The sequence below is a fragment of the Melanostigma gelatinosum genome (assembly GCF_949748355.1).
Source record: "Melanostigma gelatinosum genome assembly, chromosome: 17".
NCBI classification, from domain to species: Eukaryota; Metazoa; Chordata; class Actinopteri; order Perciformes; family Zoarcidae; genus Melanostigma; species Melanostigma gelatinosum.
Genome location: NC_136650.1, coordinates 2,641,714 through 2,658,699, shown reverse-complemented (window position 1 = coordinate 2,658,699; position 16,986 = coordinate 2,641,714). Strand labels below are relative to the sequence as shown.

At 42.5% G+C, this 16,986-nt stretch overlaps 1 protein-coding gene across 1 annotated transcript; it reads left to right on the top strand.

The window, feature by feature from the left end:
- Positions 1–1,892: 1,892 nt before the first annotated feature.
- Positions 1,893–13,175, top strand: gtf2h4 (general transcription factor IIH, polypeptide 4). The gene is made up of 14 exons (XM_079288502.1): positions 1,893–2,004; positions 2,358–2,476; positions 2,550–2,654; positions 4,283–4,414; positions 4,621–4,806; positions 5,389–5,497; positions 6,765–6,833; positions 6,968–7,051; positions 8,909–9,065; positions 10,109–10,239; positions 11,403–11,450; positions 11,531–11,609; positions 12,289–12,350; positions 12,832–13,175. The coding sequence occupies exons 2-14, from the start codon at positions 2,361–2,363 to the stop codon at positions 12,940–12,942; spliced, it is 1,389 nt and encodes a 462-aa protein (XP_079144628.1). The 5' UTR covers positions 1,893–2,004; positions 2,358–2,360; the 3' UTR covers positions 12,943–13,175.
- Positions 13,176–16,986: the final 3,811 nt, after the last annotated feature.

The following is a 16,986-nucleotide window of genomic DNA, read 5'->3' as shown; positions in this document are numbered from 1 at the left end:
TTTTACATATGTGCATATGTAACGTACAAATGTTACATGTAACGTATGTTACATGTACATATACAAGTTTCACTGTTTCAAACAACGTGTGTATGGACTTTGTTCCAGGTGTGCTGAATGATGCTGGTGGAAGTTACTACCAAGCCCCCAGGATGTGTCCAAATCATGTAATTACAACTTCCAGGTCCCTCACTCGGTGCCATGGGGCCCAAAACAACTTCCATTGGGAAAGGGACGTTTGTAGATCAGCAAATCATTTCTTTGAGGGAAATCAACTTTCCAGTACGAACACTTGGACAGTCTTTATTTCAATCTTGATGTCCTAAAAGTTGTCAAATTAGATTTTAGCCAAATCCAGAGTTATTTTCCTCGACATAATGGACCTCCGATCATGTGAGCGAGCCGAGACAGATTCAACAACTACAAATCAAACAAACAAGCGTGTTTGTGAAATACATTTCAAGTTGTTATGGTCGTTTTGAATAATATATGGATGAATATATGCATTATGCTTTTAAAACCTACAACAGATTACGAAGACTAGGTTCTCAGATACTGTGAATTGCTTCTGACAACACGACTGAATTCACCAGTATGAACAGTACAACATGATGTTGTAAATGGTATTATTGTAAATCTTCACCACAAAACACTGAGGTAGTTCGTCACCTGTTCTGTGTTGTCCTGTTTGGTTCAGGAGATATGATGCAACATACATCATTTGGTTATGGCGGAAAGTAAAATGGCCGTCACAAAACGTTTTTGTGACGGCTCAATTTCTGAAAATGTTCAGGGCCCCACACTTCACCAGTATACCAAGTCTGATGCTTTGATAATGCTTAACACATCACCTGCACTATAACCCATTGCTACTGGAGCCTCATCAGTTGTAACATGTTGACAACTGATAAGAGTAGGGAAATATGAAATAATGGATGGACCTGGTGGAGAATTAATTTCTTCGGAAAGTGTTTGTATGACTTTGTTTCTGCTACTGAGAAAGCTATTTACAAACTGCCCACTAACAGAATCCAGAGCAAGGTTCTGAAGATTCTATCAGAAACAAACTGCACAAAGTTTGTTCTGATGAGAAAAGTTTTTATTGTTGTAAAGCTCCTTTGTGCTCTTTATGGTGGAACTATCCGTAGGCACAGCAGATCAGTATGAAGTTAGTTCTACGGGTAATTGCAGAGGCATTCAGAAATTGTCCTAATGCTGCATATTGAGTTTGAGGTCAAAGGTCAAATGATGTTGTCCTTGGTGTAAAGAAAGTGCAACTGGTAGATAGATAATAATCTAAACTTTACAATAATATATGACTTCATGATATTCTGTGGAATTAACCCTCTTTTATACTGACTTTACATGTAAAATGGTGAAAGAATATGGAGACATTATAATGATGGAGGGATGCAAAAAGGAGTGATAATACATAGACAGCTACCACTGCTGCTATGCTATCATGCATCTTCAAGACATAGACCTCAAAACAAATCACCAGGAGACATGGTACCTCCACATTGGCACAAAGGACAAATGTTAGGGGTCTGGCTCACATCACAAATTCACATTCAAATTTAGAAGCGTCTTATTATCCTGTGTAGCTGTGTGTGTGTGTGTGTGTGTGTGTGTGTGTGTGTGTGTGTGTACTAAGTTATTTTTAATAGTTTGAGTTCTATGGATATAATATAATGATTGAGTCTGAAATGATGAATGGTCAAACTGAAAGACGTTTTTACTTTTCTTTATTCTGGGTTCATGAATCCTTCATTCTCAGTCCAGCAGGTGGCGGTACTGCGCCCTTTAAGTTGTTCCACCATTAGCATTGAAGATAGCTGAAGAAGAACACGACCAATGAGGACGCTGGTATTATGCCCACGTGACCTGAAAACATGGCCCCACAACGAAAGAGAAGTGCCGTATGACAACGATGCAGTTATTTTGTACTTTAAAATAAATGTGCTGTCAGGAATAATTCGTCGGTATTTTATTTCCGTCTTCACGGTAAATAATGCATTTGAGATACACATGCGTCTAAGCTTATTTCCAGACTTCTGTCCGCTGACACGTTAGTTGTTCGGTTGTGTCTGTTTTGAATGTAACACAACATTTCAGATTAAGCTGTTAACACACTGCCTCACTCATTCTAACAACTAATTCAAGTTACCTATCACATACGTGTGCTGAATTAAAGGGTGGTCCAACCCAGTCATACGTTATTCTATATATATTATTTCATATATTATGTACTTTGAGATATGACCAAAGCCACAATACATTGAACAACGTAATCAGAGGACTGAGTCTGTCTGTTGTCGGTGACTATGCCCTGATGCTGTTCTTCTTTATCTCGGTAGATAATGAAGCTACGTGTCCAGCTGCAGTGTAAGAATCTGCATGAATACCTGAGAGAGCTGAGCCCTGATATTTTGGACCGACTGTACAACCATCCAGCAACATGTCTGGCTGTCTACAGGTATGATGCTCAAGCTGTTTATACAGACATATGGTTCCCAGGACCATTTTATATTGTGTCTGATCTTCTACAGGGAACTCCCCTCTCTGGCCAAGAATTATGTGATGCGTATGCTGTTCCTGGATCAGCCTCTCCCACAAGCAGCTCTGGCATTGTGGGTGAAAGTAGACAGTCAGAAGTAAGTCACTCACCTTGTTGTGTCTTCATTACACCTCTAGCAGCATTGTACGTGTGGAGATTCCGCTCTTTGTAACATTTCCCCCACTGACCTGTTCCTGGGGAGTTTTATTTACGATGACTTGTTTTTAGGGATTAGTGGCGTGCTCGTTCAGGGTTGTAGAGAACCGTCATTGCTCGTTACTCCAGGGAAGTGAAGAAGAGTTGTTTGTAACTTTAGTATATCCAGCAGCAGAAGTGAAGTGCAGTCACTGAGCTGCTGGGACTCAGTCCACAGAGCCCTGAAACCCTGCTGCTGCTGCACTGTTTGCTTGTTTATTTTAAAGAATCTCCATCTAATGAGAAATGGCCTGCTCCTATTTCCACTAACTCATTACGCATATGTCAACATCCTGCAGAAAAACTGAAGAGGAGTTCCAGTTCCAATATATAATGTATATCATAAACATAGAATGGATCGGCCCTTGTCACCAATAGGCTAGCTGATATCTGATATTGGTTTTGACGTTCACGTTAGTTTTCTACAGAGCTCTGTAATGAATGCTGTGTCAGCTGTTGTTTCCAGACAGTCTCCTGCAGGGTTAGGCAGCAGAAGCTGTCATTCACCCAATAATAGGTACCTGAATGAGGGATGAACCGATCCAGCTTCTCCTCTCTCTGAGTGTCCTCAGATACAGAGAACAGATGTGATATCTCTGCCTGCCTCACTGTGGGGGATGATTTTATGTCGGGTCATCTGAAGCCAGGGAGTTCTGTGGGACTGAAAACGGAGTCGGCCTCCTGCTGTGACTGATTGAATGTAAAAACAGAATTTAATAATGACATTGACAAAGATCAGCCGTGTTGTGTGGTTCATTCCAAGTGTTTCCAGTGCTTGGATGCATGGACCTGTCTCACCACAGTGAGAACAGTAACACACAGCGCGTTGACTCTTTATCAGGTATCGGCCGTCACATGAACGATTCACATTGAACACCGTTTCTTTGTGTCTCTCATGGTGCAGGTTTGCTTTAGTGGCCAGTTTCAATCTGATTTAAATCATTTACTATAATCTATAAACGTATTCCAATTTAAAATGAAATAAGTAGAAATTATAATCTCAGTCCATTTACATGCATTTTGTACGTATGATACATTTAATGCATGTTCGTGTTCAAATGACATGTCTCTTTGCCTCTAGTATCCCATTGCTCCTGTAAAGGTATTTAACTCTTTGTGAAAACAAGATCTTCATGGGCTCAATAACTGAAGTGAGAATGACTTTGCCCTAAAAGGTCTTGATCATGAACTGTAGGACCTGTTGTTATGACAACAGCTTGAAATACATTGTAAGACTACTAGAGCATAGACAACGCCATCAACAGTGAGATCAAGACTACAGCATGGGACCTGGAGTCAGTCTTGCAGCAGCATGACTCACTGTTGATGGTACTGTAAACCAATGAAGGATGACTGTCACATAGTGTCAGCAGCGGTGGTGTTCTCATAGGCAGAGACATCGTTCAGGTGAGAGGAGGTGTGCATGAGCTCTTTAATCACATTCAGTGGGAGAGAAGCTGGACGACTCATTTCAGATGACAAGCACTGCACTTCACTGTGACTTTCTCTGTCTTTGGTGTCTCCCTGCAGGGATCATGATGAATGCGTGTCGGTGTTGGCCGGACTCCGCCTATGGCACAGTCAGCAGCTGCAGGGTGGTCTGCAGGGATACATTTTAAATCCAGTGTTCAAAGACAACCTGAGGATAGCTCTGCTGGGCGGGTAGGTCTGCTCCCCGTGATCCCTCCACAGGAATGTTCGCTGTGTCACGCTGTGTCGGTTAAGGTTCACCCATTCCATGTCTGGACAAGGTTAAATGTTGTTACAGTCATAGACAAGGATTCAGAATGTTGATGACATCTCACTCCCACAGTAACGAAACAAGTCTCTAGCTGTTGTTGTTTGCAGTAAAGACTGTCGGCACACAGGGGCAAAGCATGGGCGGATGAGGGCAGCAGTCTGGGTCCTGACCGCCACGCACGGGACATTGAGAGTCTGGACCGCTACGCCATGGAGCGCTGGGAGGTCATCCTGCAGTTCATGGTGGGTTCTCCCTGTGCTGCTGTCAGCCAGGACCTGGCTCAGCTGCTGGTTCAAGCAGGCCTCATGAAAAGGTACACAGCGTACTAATGGAGACCACTGACTGTAAAATGTCCACTCGGTACATGTCTGGCTCACCTCTGTTAGTCTCTGTCTGTGTTTCTTTGAACTTAAATGTTGATGTTAATAACACTGAAGAACTTCATAGTTCTAAAACGCTGACTTGAGAGATAAGAAGACAAAAGCAGCTTCTCATTTCTCCTTCTGATGCAGCTGAAATGAAACCAGCTGATTTCATCAGCTGTAGCTAGCTAGCTAATTAACATTAGTTAGTTGGTGTAAACACTTCTGAATTTGAAACTGCAAAGTGATTTTGAATATGCTTTTGATGACCAACTGGCATGATATCATTTTCAAATGGTGCTGATTCATCACATGAAGATGTCGGCTGAACATTAACAAGCTTTGTTGAATTAACTGCACTTGGCTTACATTCGTAATGACGAACTCCACCCGAAGAGCACACCCTCCATTTATGTAGACTTATGGAAAATCCAAGCAGAAGAATGAAACTGAATAAACTCACTGAACTGTCTGTTGAATAATTGTTGTTAGTGACCCAGAGATGTCTTCCTGTCGTCTGCTCTGTTTGTCAGTGAGGCAGGAGAGGCGCCCTACATCACGTCAGCTGGTTTCCAGTTCCTGCTACTGGACACAACCTCTCAGCTGTGGTACTTCACCCTGCAGTACCTCAAAACTGCTCAGGTATCTGGGGATCATCTGCTTCTTTGACCTGACAAGCTTTAAATACGTTGGACCAGAGCTTATCATCCACTAACCATTAGAGGTGCAATGTGTAAGATCTGGCCAGAATTTAAGTTTAAAACACTCAAAAGTGAGCTCACATTATCAACAGAATGTGAAGCGGTTACATTGTTATATCAAAGATGTCAGGCCTCAGCCCGGCCTGTCTTCTAATACCTCTTTCAGCTCGAGAGGCGTTGCTGAGTCACTGTTGCGTCCCGTGTGTCCTTATGAGAGGCTTGTCAACAGTACATCCATGGTCTGTGTACGATTGGATAAAATACAAAGTGACAGAAACGAGAAAAGCACTCGTCCCCTCGCCTCGTCCTCACAGCCACCAGGAGACTACTTCAGTGGGTCCCCACCTCCGCAGGGTCTGATCCTGGGGGACAAACTTTCTGTTGCTGCCGTTAAACAGGTTGGAGCCAGCGCTCCACCAGCCACTTGCTTTAACCGTCAACTGAGGCTCTGTCCCCTGGAGCTGCTGCCTGCTCCCCTTCTGGCCAAGTAATGAAACAAAAACACAAGTGGTTGTCTTGTCTCTGCCCCCCAGACCCAAACCAAAAAACAAAGTATCAAAGCGCGAGGTTACACGGACCGCACAGCCCGGTTCGTGTTATCAATGCCCTACTAGTGTGTGGAACGAATACAAACTAGAGGACAAGGTGGGCCTCACTAACCACGAAGCATGGATGAAGTCATCTGACTGAGGAATGTTCATACATTTCATACATACATCAGCCGCAGGTGGATTCAGCTCAGTTATTTTTGTTCTGGCCCTTCTGAAGAATCAATCATGTCCCAGTGAAGCAGGAAAGGAAACGAACCTCATACAGAAACAAATAGGAAAAATAAAGGCTTCATGACTGCCCCATCAGTATGTGTGTCTCTGGCAGTGTGGAGGCCTTCATGTTGACATATTTATATTTACACACAAGTTGATCAGTCAACAGTTGATTACATACTTTAATTGTTAAGGGAAATTAAGAAAAAAGATTGCTTGTAGACTCTTACTGCCAAATATCTGCAGAAGTGTTGCGTTTCAATGAATCAGGGCCGTGGTGATGTACATGGAATTTACCATGTGAGCTATACGAGTGGCTTCTAATGTCGGTCAATGTTGTTTGTTAAAGGCTGACATTCATTTGTTCATGCCGGCTTTTATTTCATAACCTGCATTTCTCTGAGAATATCTACTGATATACATTTCATATCTTGTCTCTTGCAGTCCAGAGCGATGGACCTGGTGGAGATCTTGTCTTTCTTGTTCCAGCTCAGTTTCTCTACTCTGGGCAGAGTGAGTGCACAGCAGTGTGTGTGTGTGTGTGTGTGTGTGCTGTAAAGCAACATGACGATGTCAGCGGTCTGAAGAGTCCTGCTTAGGTAGAGATATTTTGTCGTTATTGATCATGTGTTGCCTGTGTGCCTCAGGATTACTCAGTGGAGGGCATGAGCGAGTCATTACTCACCTTCCTGCAGCACCTGCGAGAGTTTGGACTTGTCTTCCAGAGAAAGGTGAAGCACTGAGAAGGAGAGGGAGGAGCCACTAACACACAAACTAGTGTCAGCACCACTCCCTTACCATCTCCTTCACATGATCCTTATGGGGAAGCTGGGTCGCTGCAGCAGTAACAACGATGGGATACACCTGTACTTGCACTGCAACGAGACAATGAATACAAAAGTACACTCAACTGAAATAAACAGGGAGCAAATGGTTTACATGATTATATGTAAGCAACATCTAGCTCTAGAACATGTTCAAAATACAAGCAGCTCACACATCATAGTGGCAGCAGAAATGACTGAGGCAATAGACGCTTTTACAGCTGACATCATCCAGAATATGCTCGTGCACGTTGTCAGAAGTGTGGATTAGCCTCAGACATCCAGACGAGTGAGCAAGCTTTAAACTGTTCCCAGCATCATACATGTCTGCTTGTATGTTCAGTTATCAGAATCATTATTCCAACATCAGACTCGAGTTCTACAGAATTCAGACCGGATCACGACCGTTTCAGAGCAGCAGGTGTTTCAGTCTAACCAGTGACCGTGTTAACGGCTGACTCTTAGCCGAATGCATCAGTGGTTGCTCGTAGTGACTTGCTTAACGGTTGATGAATAATAAACACAGATGATGTAATGTATGTAAACAGCATTCGGCTGAGAGTCACCAGTTAACACGGTCACTGGTTAGACTGAAACACCGGTGGCATCTGTGACTGCAAGCTATTGTACGTGTTGACTACCACTGTCCATTTTAAGACTCAGTAAAGGGACAGCTCTGCGTTTGACGTTCATGAACAGATCACAGAGTGGATCATCTAGTGACTTGTAGCTCGTGATGTCTCTCTGGTAGAACGTTACACCAACGACTCACCAAATACATGTTTATATCTGACATTGGCTAACGTATTCTACCCACTCACGGATAGAACACGGATCTGGAAAGTCCCTCTGTTTAGGTTGCATTCTCCATCTTTGGTGGTTAATGTCCTTCATAGCTGACAAGCTGTTGCACTCCGCTGTACTTCTGTTGCCATTGTTTACAGACTGTAAAAAGGGTTTAGTATCATGTGGAAAAATACCAATTGTGCACATACAGTAATGAAAGTATACACAAGAATAAACTGAAGCCCCCCTAAAATGTTCTTCAGCCCCCCCCCCCCCCCCCCCCCAGATAATTTGGCATTATTGGCTTTAAAAAAATATATATATTTTTTTATTTTGGTGATGTCATTAAATGAAACTATTGTTTCTCACATGGACAAGTTATTCATACTCTAACATGCTACATATGTGTGTGCGTTCTGGTTTGTATGTTTTCTTCCCCTTCAAATTACAATCCAATAGCCTATCATCATACTTAACGATATGAGCCCCGGGCACTAGGACCTTGGGGAGGCTGCTGCGCTGGCTTTCTCACTCTGCCAAGTAACGTCTCTCGTCAACGACAGCCAGGATTATAGACAAGGAGCTTAGCCCAAAGCAAATGATGCACGGAGTGAAATGTAAGTACAGGTAGTTACAGAATGTGGCTATCTGTAGTTGCAAAGTCACACTCTTTCTGATTGAACCGATCTATGAACTGTCTGGCTATCCGCGGTCCCAAACAAACATGCCCCTCCCCTTAGGGCTAAGCCCCCCCCCTTTCGTTGAGTCCTAGAAACGCCCCTGGCAGCGACCATCAAGTGACTGATGAATGGCTGTCATTTTGTAAAATCTACAAGCAGAATTTGCTGAGACAGAAAAGACTCATTTATGAAACTAAATATGAAGTGAGTGAAATTAGTTTAGATATAATGCTTATATTCATGACAAGTATGTATATTTATGATATGTTAATATTCTGTAATTATCTATTATCATCAGAGGAAGTCGAGGCGGTACTACCCAACCAGACTAGCCATCACCCTGGCTGCAGGAGTCACTACCTCCTCCTCCTCCTCCTCCTCCATCTCCATCCCTGGTACTGGAGACGCAGGCTTCATCGTGGTAGAAACCAATTATCGTATCTACGCCTACACAGGTATGTATGAACACTGGACGCCTTCTGTGCTGCATGTGTTGTGGAAGATTTCTATGTTAATCGGGAGAAGAGAGTTTTGTTCACAAATCAATAACAAAGTCTTCAAAAGATTCAAAGTTGTCTTTTTCTCCGTTTATTTGCTTGCAAGGGAAGAGTGCACAACACAACACGTATTCAGCAGCATGTTGTAAAAGCTTCACAATATGTAACACACAGGCTCCTTTATTCATACAGCAACAAGTTAGATCCAAAGTGCAGCTCCACCAAGGCTCGTCTGCTGTATCCAGCTGCCTTTTCACAGCTTCCATACATTCAAGGTAACATGAGGTGTTTTCAACCACCACTTCTGATTACTGCTTAGTCTGCACTTTCTTTACTCCATGTAAGGAACAAGTTGTTCTGCCGCTCTGCAAGTAGTTTTGCTACTTTTTCACTCGCCATTTTACTTAATAGATGACACGTAAGTTTTCGAATTCACATCGAGGACACAAAGTTCAAATACATGTTTTACCATTACACATGCCAACACTAATAAATGAAATAAATACATTTTGCACAAGTCCCTATTCAGATGAGACCAGTTTTGAGAAGACTGGGGGACCAGATAGATTGGATTTTGGCAACACCAGCTGGCTGTGTTTCCAAAAAACTTGATACAAGAGAAGTGTGAACTGCACAACAGTTAAATCATTACAACCAGTGAATAGCACAGACTATCCAGATGTATATTCAACAAGAAGGGAGAGTTCAGCCCTCTTACTGAGAGTGAGGGGTTCAGGTGGATATCAGTGTCATGTCTATGTGTACAGACCTGGAGTCAGGAAATCGTTAGCTTAGCATACTTAGCATAGACTGGATGCAGGGGTATCCTGGCTCAGCCCAGTGTTCATAAAACGTACCAACACATCTAAAGCTTTCCACAGTAATGATTCAATGTTTCTGACTGCATTTGATTTGTCTCTGTGAGTAACACAGAGCAGCGTTTGAAAGGACGAGCTCACAGAAGCTGCACTGACTGGTTGGGGTTTGCGTGTCCCTCCCAGACTCAGAACTTCAGATCGCTCTGGTGGCTCTCTTCAGTGAAATGCTGTATCGCTTCCCCAACGTCGTGGTGGCGCATGTAACAAGGGAGTCAGTGCAACAGGCCATCGCCAACGGCATCACAGCACAACAGGTACTCAACTACTGCACACAATGTACTCCGCAGGTGTGTAGGGGCCAGTAGCATGATACCATCAATCCATTGTAAATACCCTTTATATTTCTACACACAAGTAGGAGGAATATATATGCTGCCATCACCAGAATATTGTCCAGCTGGCCCCCAAATACCTCTTCTCATAACAGTGTATGTGTTGATATTGGGCATGTGGAGCTACTTTAACAACATGTAAACACTATGTAAAGCACACCTGTCACCTTAATGTATGCTTGAAACAGAGAAGCTGATGCTGAAGAACATATTGAGTTACTGAAGTCTGAGTGAATGCTCAAAGAGTATGAATGCATGTAAGAGAGGTGACCAGTAAGAGCTGCTAGCTATGTTCAATTCAAAGAACTGATTGGACCCCATCCATCATTGGCCTGTTTGCACTGTGGATCATCTGCTTTACATGTGATGCCACCAAGCTGTTCTTACACTTCTGCTCAAAGCTACACCTGCACCAGTACTGTGAGATCATTGTCCAGGTAGGATGGGTTCACATTGTGTCAGGTCGGTCCTGTTATTATGCCTCCACTGCAGCTAAGGAACAGTGTGTTCACATACCTGTGCAATGTGTTTCTGAGTGGAGCTGGGCTTCCATCCCATCACCTCCATGGGAAGCATGTTAGGAAGGGCTCTTTTAATGGCCAATGATTACAGCAACACAACCTCTCAAGTCTTACTGGATACATAACCCGAGGCAATGGCCAGAGATGGAAAGAGTTGCACATATAAAAGGACTCCAGAACTCTGTCTTCCTTACTGCTGGTTTATTCTATATTGTCTGCAGATCCTCATCAGGTATACGTTTCAGAATTCCTAATAATAGTGATGGGAATCTAGTAAGTGGGTTATTACACTGCTGTAGACTATTTCCAGTGGATCAGAAGCATATCTCAGATGATAAACGCTTTCTTAGCTATATTTTAAATGTACGCTATTTGCATTGAGCTTTTTTGACAATTTATACAAACGTGTTAAAAATATGTTTTGAAGTGTTGGGACCAGAACAGTATGTGTTTAACAGAAGATGTCTTCATGTCTGTTTGGTATGTTATGGAAATGATTCTTACCCAGCTGTATGTGTAGATCACACTTCCATCCAGCTGATTGAGTCTTTTTTTACCCCACAGATTATCCACTTCCTGAGGACCAGAGCTCACCCTGTCATGCTCAAACAGGTACATCCAACTCCCACTGCATTCTAATGTTTGGCCTTTAGCTGCTCTGCAGTGGCTTCACCTCCATCTCTGTGCTTCAGACTCCAGTGCTGCCTCCAACTATAACCGATCAGATCCAGCTGTGGGAGCTAGAGAGAGATCGACTGCAGTTCACAGAGGGTGAGTTTATTTGTCAAAGTGGGTGCAAGCCTGGGCAACAGATGTTTGACTGGATGACAGGCCTTTATTTCTATAAGTACATTTTGTCTTAGTTTAGTGATATCTCTCTCAGATTTCTGATCTGCTCCTGTTTTCATCTGCACACTTCCTCCATGTTTACCTGTTGAAATGATAAATTCAATATCATGAACATTTCATCAGCACTAATTCTAAGCAGCAACCGTCAGCACAAGGCATGAGGCGAAGCGCCTGCACAGAGCCGCTGCAAACATCTGCATCGATCAAAATGAGAGCGTATCTGTTGTGCGAGACATGCGAGTGAAAACCACATCTGATCCACTGTCAGCCTAGACCGGGCTCAGCCAGTTGAGGGCTGTATTTCATTCAATCAAACTTTACAGCAGCGGGTGTTGCAAACACACCTTTCTACTTACCTTTATCTGAGAACTGGCTTTTATTTGAGAACTTACTGTACTTTCAGTGTCAATAACATTATTTCTTTATATTTCTAAAAAACTATGTCTCATAAACACAGTTTTTTAAATTTAGAATCCGTTAATTGAGTGGAGAAGGGAGTGTGTGTGATTGATTTCTCTGGCGTGGAGGTTGTGACTGACAGTAATAGAGGATGAGTCTATTGTTGTGCTGGCCTTTAACCTCATTCCTCACCTGTCTTCAGGAGTGCTCTATAACCAGTTCCTCTCCCAGGCTGACTTTGAGGTGCTGCGAGACAGAGCTCAGGTGAGATTTTGTTCCACATCTCATCATGACTGAATAATATAAATCTTATTATGAACATTATATGGATTTAATCATCAGTTTAGATGTTTTTTTGTCTCTGTGTGTTCTGCTGTCACTGATCACTGCACTTTTTCACCCTGTTTATGCTTCAATTGCACATTTTATTCATGATTTCTACCGTCAACAACAGTAATTTTACAGTAATGAAATCACACATACACTGTAAAAGTATATTGACATTTTTGTTCCTATGTTTGTATACTTGAGGGGCAATCTTCAAGGAACACTTTGGTTCATTATAATTTGGGTCTTGGGTTTGGTAACTCTGGCCATCGCTTTTATCAGTCATAACTTTGTACTCACCAATAAGTAACTGCACATGATTGAATATGAGGTGCCAGGTTCAGCGGCTCCTGTTAGAGGAGCGTGGTCCCTCTGTCAGTGCTCATACTGTGTGTTTAATCAAGCTGCTGTGCTGCAGGGTCTGGGCTGTCTGGTGTGGCAGGACGTGGCTCACAGGGTGATGGTGGTGTCGCCGCTCGGACACAGCGAGGTCAAGAGGTTCTGGAAACGGCAGAAGTCTAACACGTGACTGTGACATCACACCTGATGACAGTCACTCCCATGATGTCAGGATTGTCTTGCTGCCACATTGGTTCATTGCTGTCAGTGCTATAAGAAAGTGGAGATGATATGATTATTTTTTTTATGTTTCATAAAATGATGACTTTCATGTAATGTGGATTAAGTGGTGATAAGTATAAAATGTACACCTCTGCTCATTCTTCAATAAATGTCAACTTCCTTATGAAGTAGTTATGTAAATTGCAGATGAAATAGTGTCTTTACTGTACGTGACACAATGTCTAAATATGGATGTGGGTTATAATCTGTCCATCCGAGTTAAAGGTACTGTGGTTTGAAATGACTGGTCACAGATGAGGTTGGGGTCGACCCCCATATACCCCCCCATCACACAGAACGGGGGGGGGGGGGGGGGGGGGGCAGTTTTATGACCACACACGTATGTTAGCCAGTTTAAATTTAGTAGTGCGAACCTGGAAGTTAACTATTTATTCTTCAAAGGAAAACGGTTGAGCACAGGCCATACATGAGTCCATTATGGAGAAAACAGGCATGCAGAACATAGACCCCATTTAGACAAGGTCAACCAGATACACCCGTTCCACCAGAGTGCGTTCGGTCACACACAGCTCATTTGTGAATAGTGTGTGTGTGTGTGTGTGTAAGTGTAATTTTACAACAAAGTAGAAATACATACTAATAAGTTGTGTTGGGAATGCTCATAAGCTACTATAATATTACATACACTGTTATCAATCCTAGCAGGAGGTATAAAATACCTCCACAGTACCCTGCGGAGTCTTTGACCACTAGCACTGTGGAACAACGTGGGTCCCCATTTCATTAGTATTGAGCACGTGGACCAGTTCTCATTAACCCGTTGGTACAAACTCAATTCCTTTCCCGGCCTCCTCTCCTGACGTCGAAGTCACGCCCACAAGAGATGCGAGCGGAGGAGGCAAGGAAGAGCTGTGAGGAGAGGAGTCGAGGCAACAAGCATTTAACAAATGAGACATTTATGACACATGGCACAGCTGCATCATTGTTTTGTTATACAGCTGTTGCCTTTAGGTGAACTCACAACATGTTTTCTTATTTTGGTGAAGCAGTGTCTTCCTTCTGGCCCCTCCTCTTTCTGGTCTCTCAGATTAATGTCCTCCTCGTCTGGTCCCTGAGTATTGGTCCTCTGTTGGCAGGTTTGTTGTGGTGCTATATTCGATCCATTCTGTAACAATGGATTTAATGGTGCTCCATCAGATCACACACACTGGTTGCACCAGATCTCATTTCGGGGTTTCATAGCAAAGGGTACGTATTCACATGTGTTGTTGAAAACCCAGTACTGTCATCCAATATCTGACCTAAGTATCTGACCAATATAATTGTGTTTCCTGTTTGTGGTTTTTGTATCCGAGGAGTCCCGTTAACTTCAAACCAGAATAAAAACATCAGCAACCATAAGCATCGTGCTGGAACCCAAACTAAATGGGTTCTGGTTCCTAGGAAGTTGGAGGCCAATGGCTTTCTAGAATCAGAACTTAGTTGAGTCCACAAGGAGCCTCAAATGGACTTCCTGTGGACTTTCAAAGAGACTCCTTAGGGAGCAGACTTCACTCACATCTGGTGTTGCTTTTTAATTTTTGATGTACAGTCTAAGTATTTTGACCGTGACACCATTTTTCTAATTTTGCTTCTTTACACGACTGCAATGGATTTGAAATGAAGCAGTCAATATGTGGTTGAAGTGTACACTCTCAGCCGTGATGTAACAAAACTATCACATTAATGTTTAGGAGCCACAGTCATTTTTACTCAGCCTCCACATTTTTCAGAGGCTCAAAAGTAATCAGACAATCGTCTGAAAAACAATTCGAAACAGGCCAAATACTTATGGCCCTGACTGTGTATGTTTATCATAAGTTTTATATTACATAATAAAGGCCTAATAAATACCATGAACTCCAACACAATGTGTTCATTGAGGGGTTGATGTGAATATAATACTAGCCGTGTTTTACTCTTTATATCAACCATCAAAATGCAGCTCTGACAAAATACTTTGAGATGGTTACAAGGTCCACACCTCGCATTCATAGTTGTATGAGGAGGCAGAGGTCGTAGTCGTGGCTGTACAGTGTGCCCATTAGTGAACGTGTGAATGTCAGGACAGCAGCTGCACATTATGACATCACCAGTAGTTTTTAGCCTATGTGTGAAAGCCTCCAGGTTTTATTAATTATGGATGTTTCTGTGAAGTAGGAGACATGGGTCCAGTTGTTAGACTTATGAAATTAACAAGATTTACATATTTATAGATTCTGGATTTTTCAAATAGGTAGGATTAGTTATGTATTTAATAATTTGCAAGTAGTTTCTTAAACTTTGCATGAAAGACACTAAAGGATAAATAGCATGACTGAGTGAGTCAGGAAGTGACATCACTTGGCAGTTTTATTTCAGTCTTCCTGACCGGTGCTTTATCACTGGATATCTATCTCGCATGTGGAGTTGCTATGCCAACAAAGTCATGCTCTAACCCAGGGGTGCAAACTCATCTTCACTCTGGGCCACATCAGCATCACTGTCGCCCTCAAAGGGCCGGTTGTAACTGTAAGACTGTATAACTAACTTCTCCTAACATATTGTTAAATAACTCTCTGCATTTGATTGTTTATTCAAGTGTAAAAATATTGTACATGCAGTTATAGAAATGAAAAATGATATTTAAAGACATTTCTGTTATTATAACATAAATCATTTTAATTGAGGGTTAAGAAACTCTCATTACTCTATCAAAGATCAAACTATTAAAGAAAATAACAGACAAATATCAAACACAAGTTCTGACATTAACTTTGTTCAAAGCTGTTTGTTCACCTCTCTGCATCACTAATGTTCCTCCCTGTCGTCGTCCTGTGCATGCAGCTACATCCAAGAGCTGCTCACTGAGAGTCAGGTCTGATGAACATGATAGATGATGTATCCGTGTTGTCTGTACTTTCATCAACAGTTCATTAGAAACACAAGTACCTGCTCGTCTCTCAGCTAGCTGTGTTGTTAGATTGCTGCTAGTTCATCAACTCGGTCTGCGATGGTGTTTCTTCACAAACTGACATTTGTAAAAGTCTGTATCTGGTCGGAGCTCTGCTCACATACCTTCAGCATGCACTGGGCTGTAGCTGTGTGAATATATTCTGCTGTGATTGCAGTCTGCCTTTTAATTCTTGGACAGTTTGATGTTTTTCTTGGAGGCTAAATTTAGCTCCGTGTTTGGTGTCAAAATGCCGACGTGAATTGTATCCTTCATCACCGACACGCCTCATAACACAGCAGACAGACCCGTTCTCCTTGAAGCACAAACATGTGTTCACTTTCACATCTTTCATTACATTTTCTTCCCTTTGCATCAATTTTTCTCTTCGTGGACATTTTGGGATTATTTGTGGATCTTTTTCAATCGTTGGAAAACCGCTTTACGGGCTGTTGCCTCTGCTGTCCACCTGTTGTGATCGTTGTAATGTCGGTACACAGACAACATGCTATCTCATAACTTCAACTTTCTATCTCATAATTTCGACCATGGGGATACTTTTATTTTCAAGTCTAACCTTTGATTCTTTTTCCCAAAAAAAAGTAAAAAAAATAGTTTTTGTTTTTGCTGGCAGATTTGCGGGCCACATAAAATGACGTGGCGGGCCGGATTCGGCCCGCGGGCCTCGAGTTTAACACGTGTGCTCTAACCTAACCTCATCATGCATTCCTTCCTTCTGTCTTCAGTTGAGGAAACTGATAGCATGTCAATTTGGCTTGTTTTTCGTACACCTGAGGCTATTCAGTGTATTTTTGAGTTTCGAAGGAGGGTGGGGGTTGTAGATTCCGAATGGCTGCTGTTCTCCGGTCAGTAGTTTGTGTCAAAAGATCTCAAGGATGTCTATTTTCAGGAGCCTATTCCACCATACCACAGGCAGTTCCTGAGGTTTGCCTTTTGAGGACAGGCTTACCAATTAAAAGTGATGCCATTAGGTCTCTCACTGGTCTCACACCTTTTTAT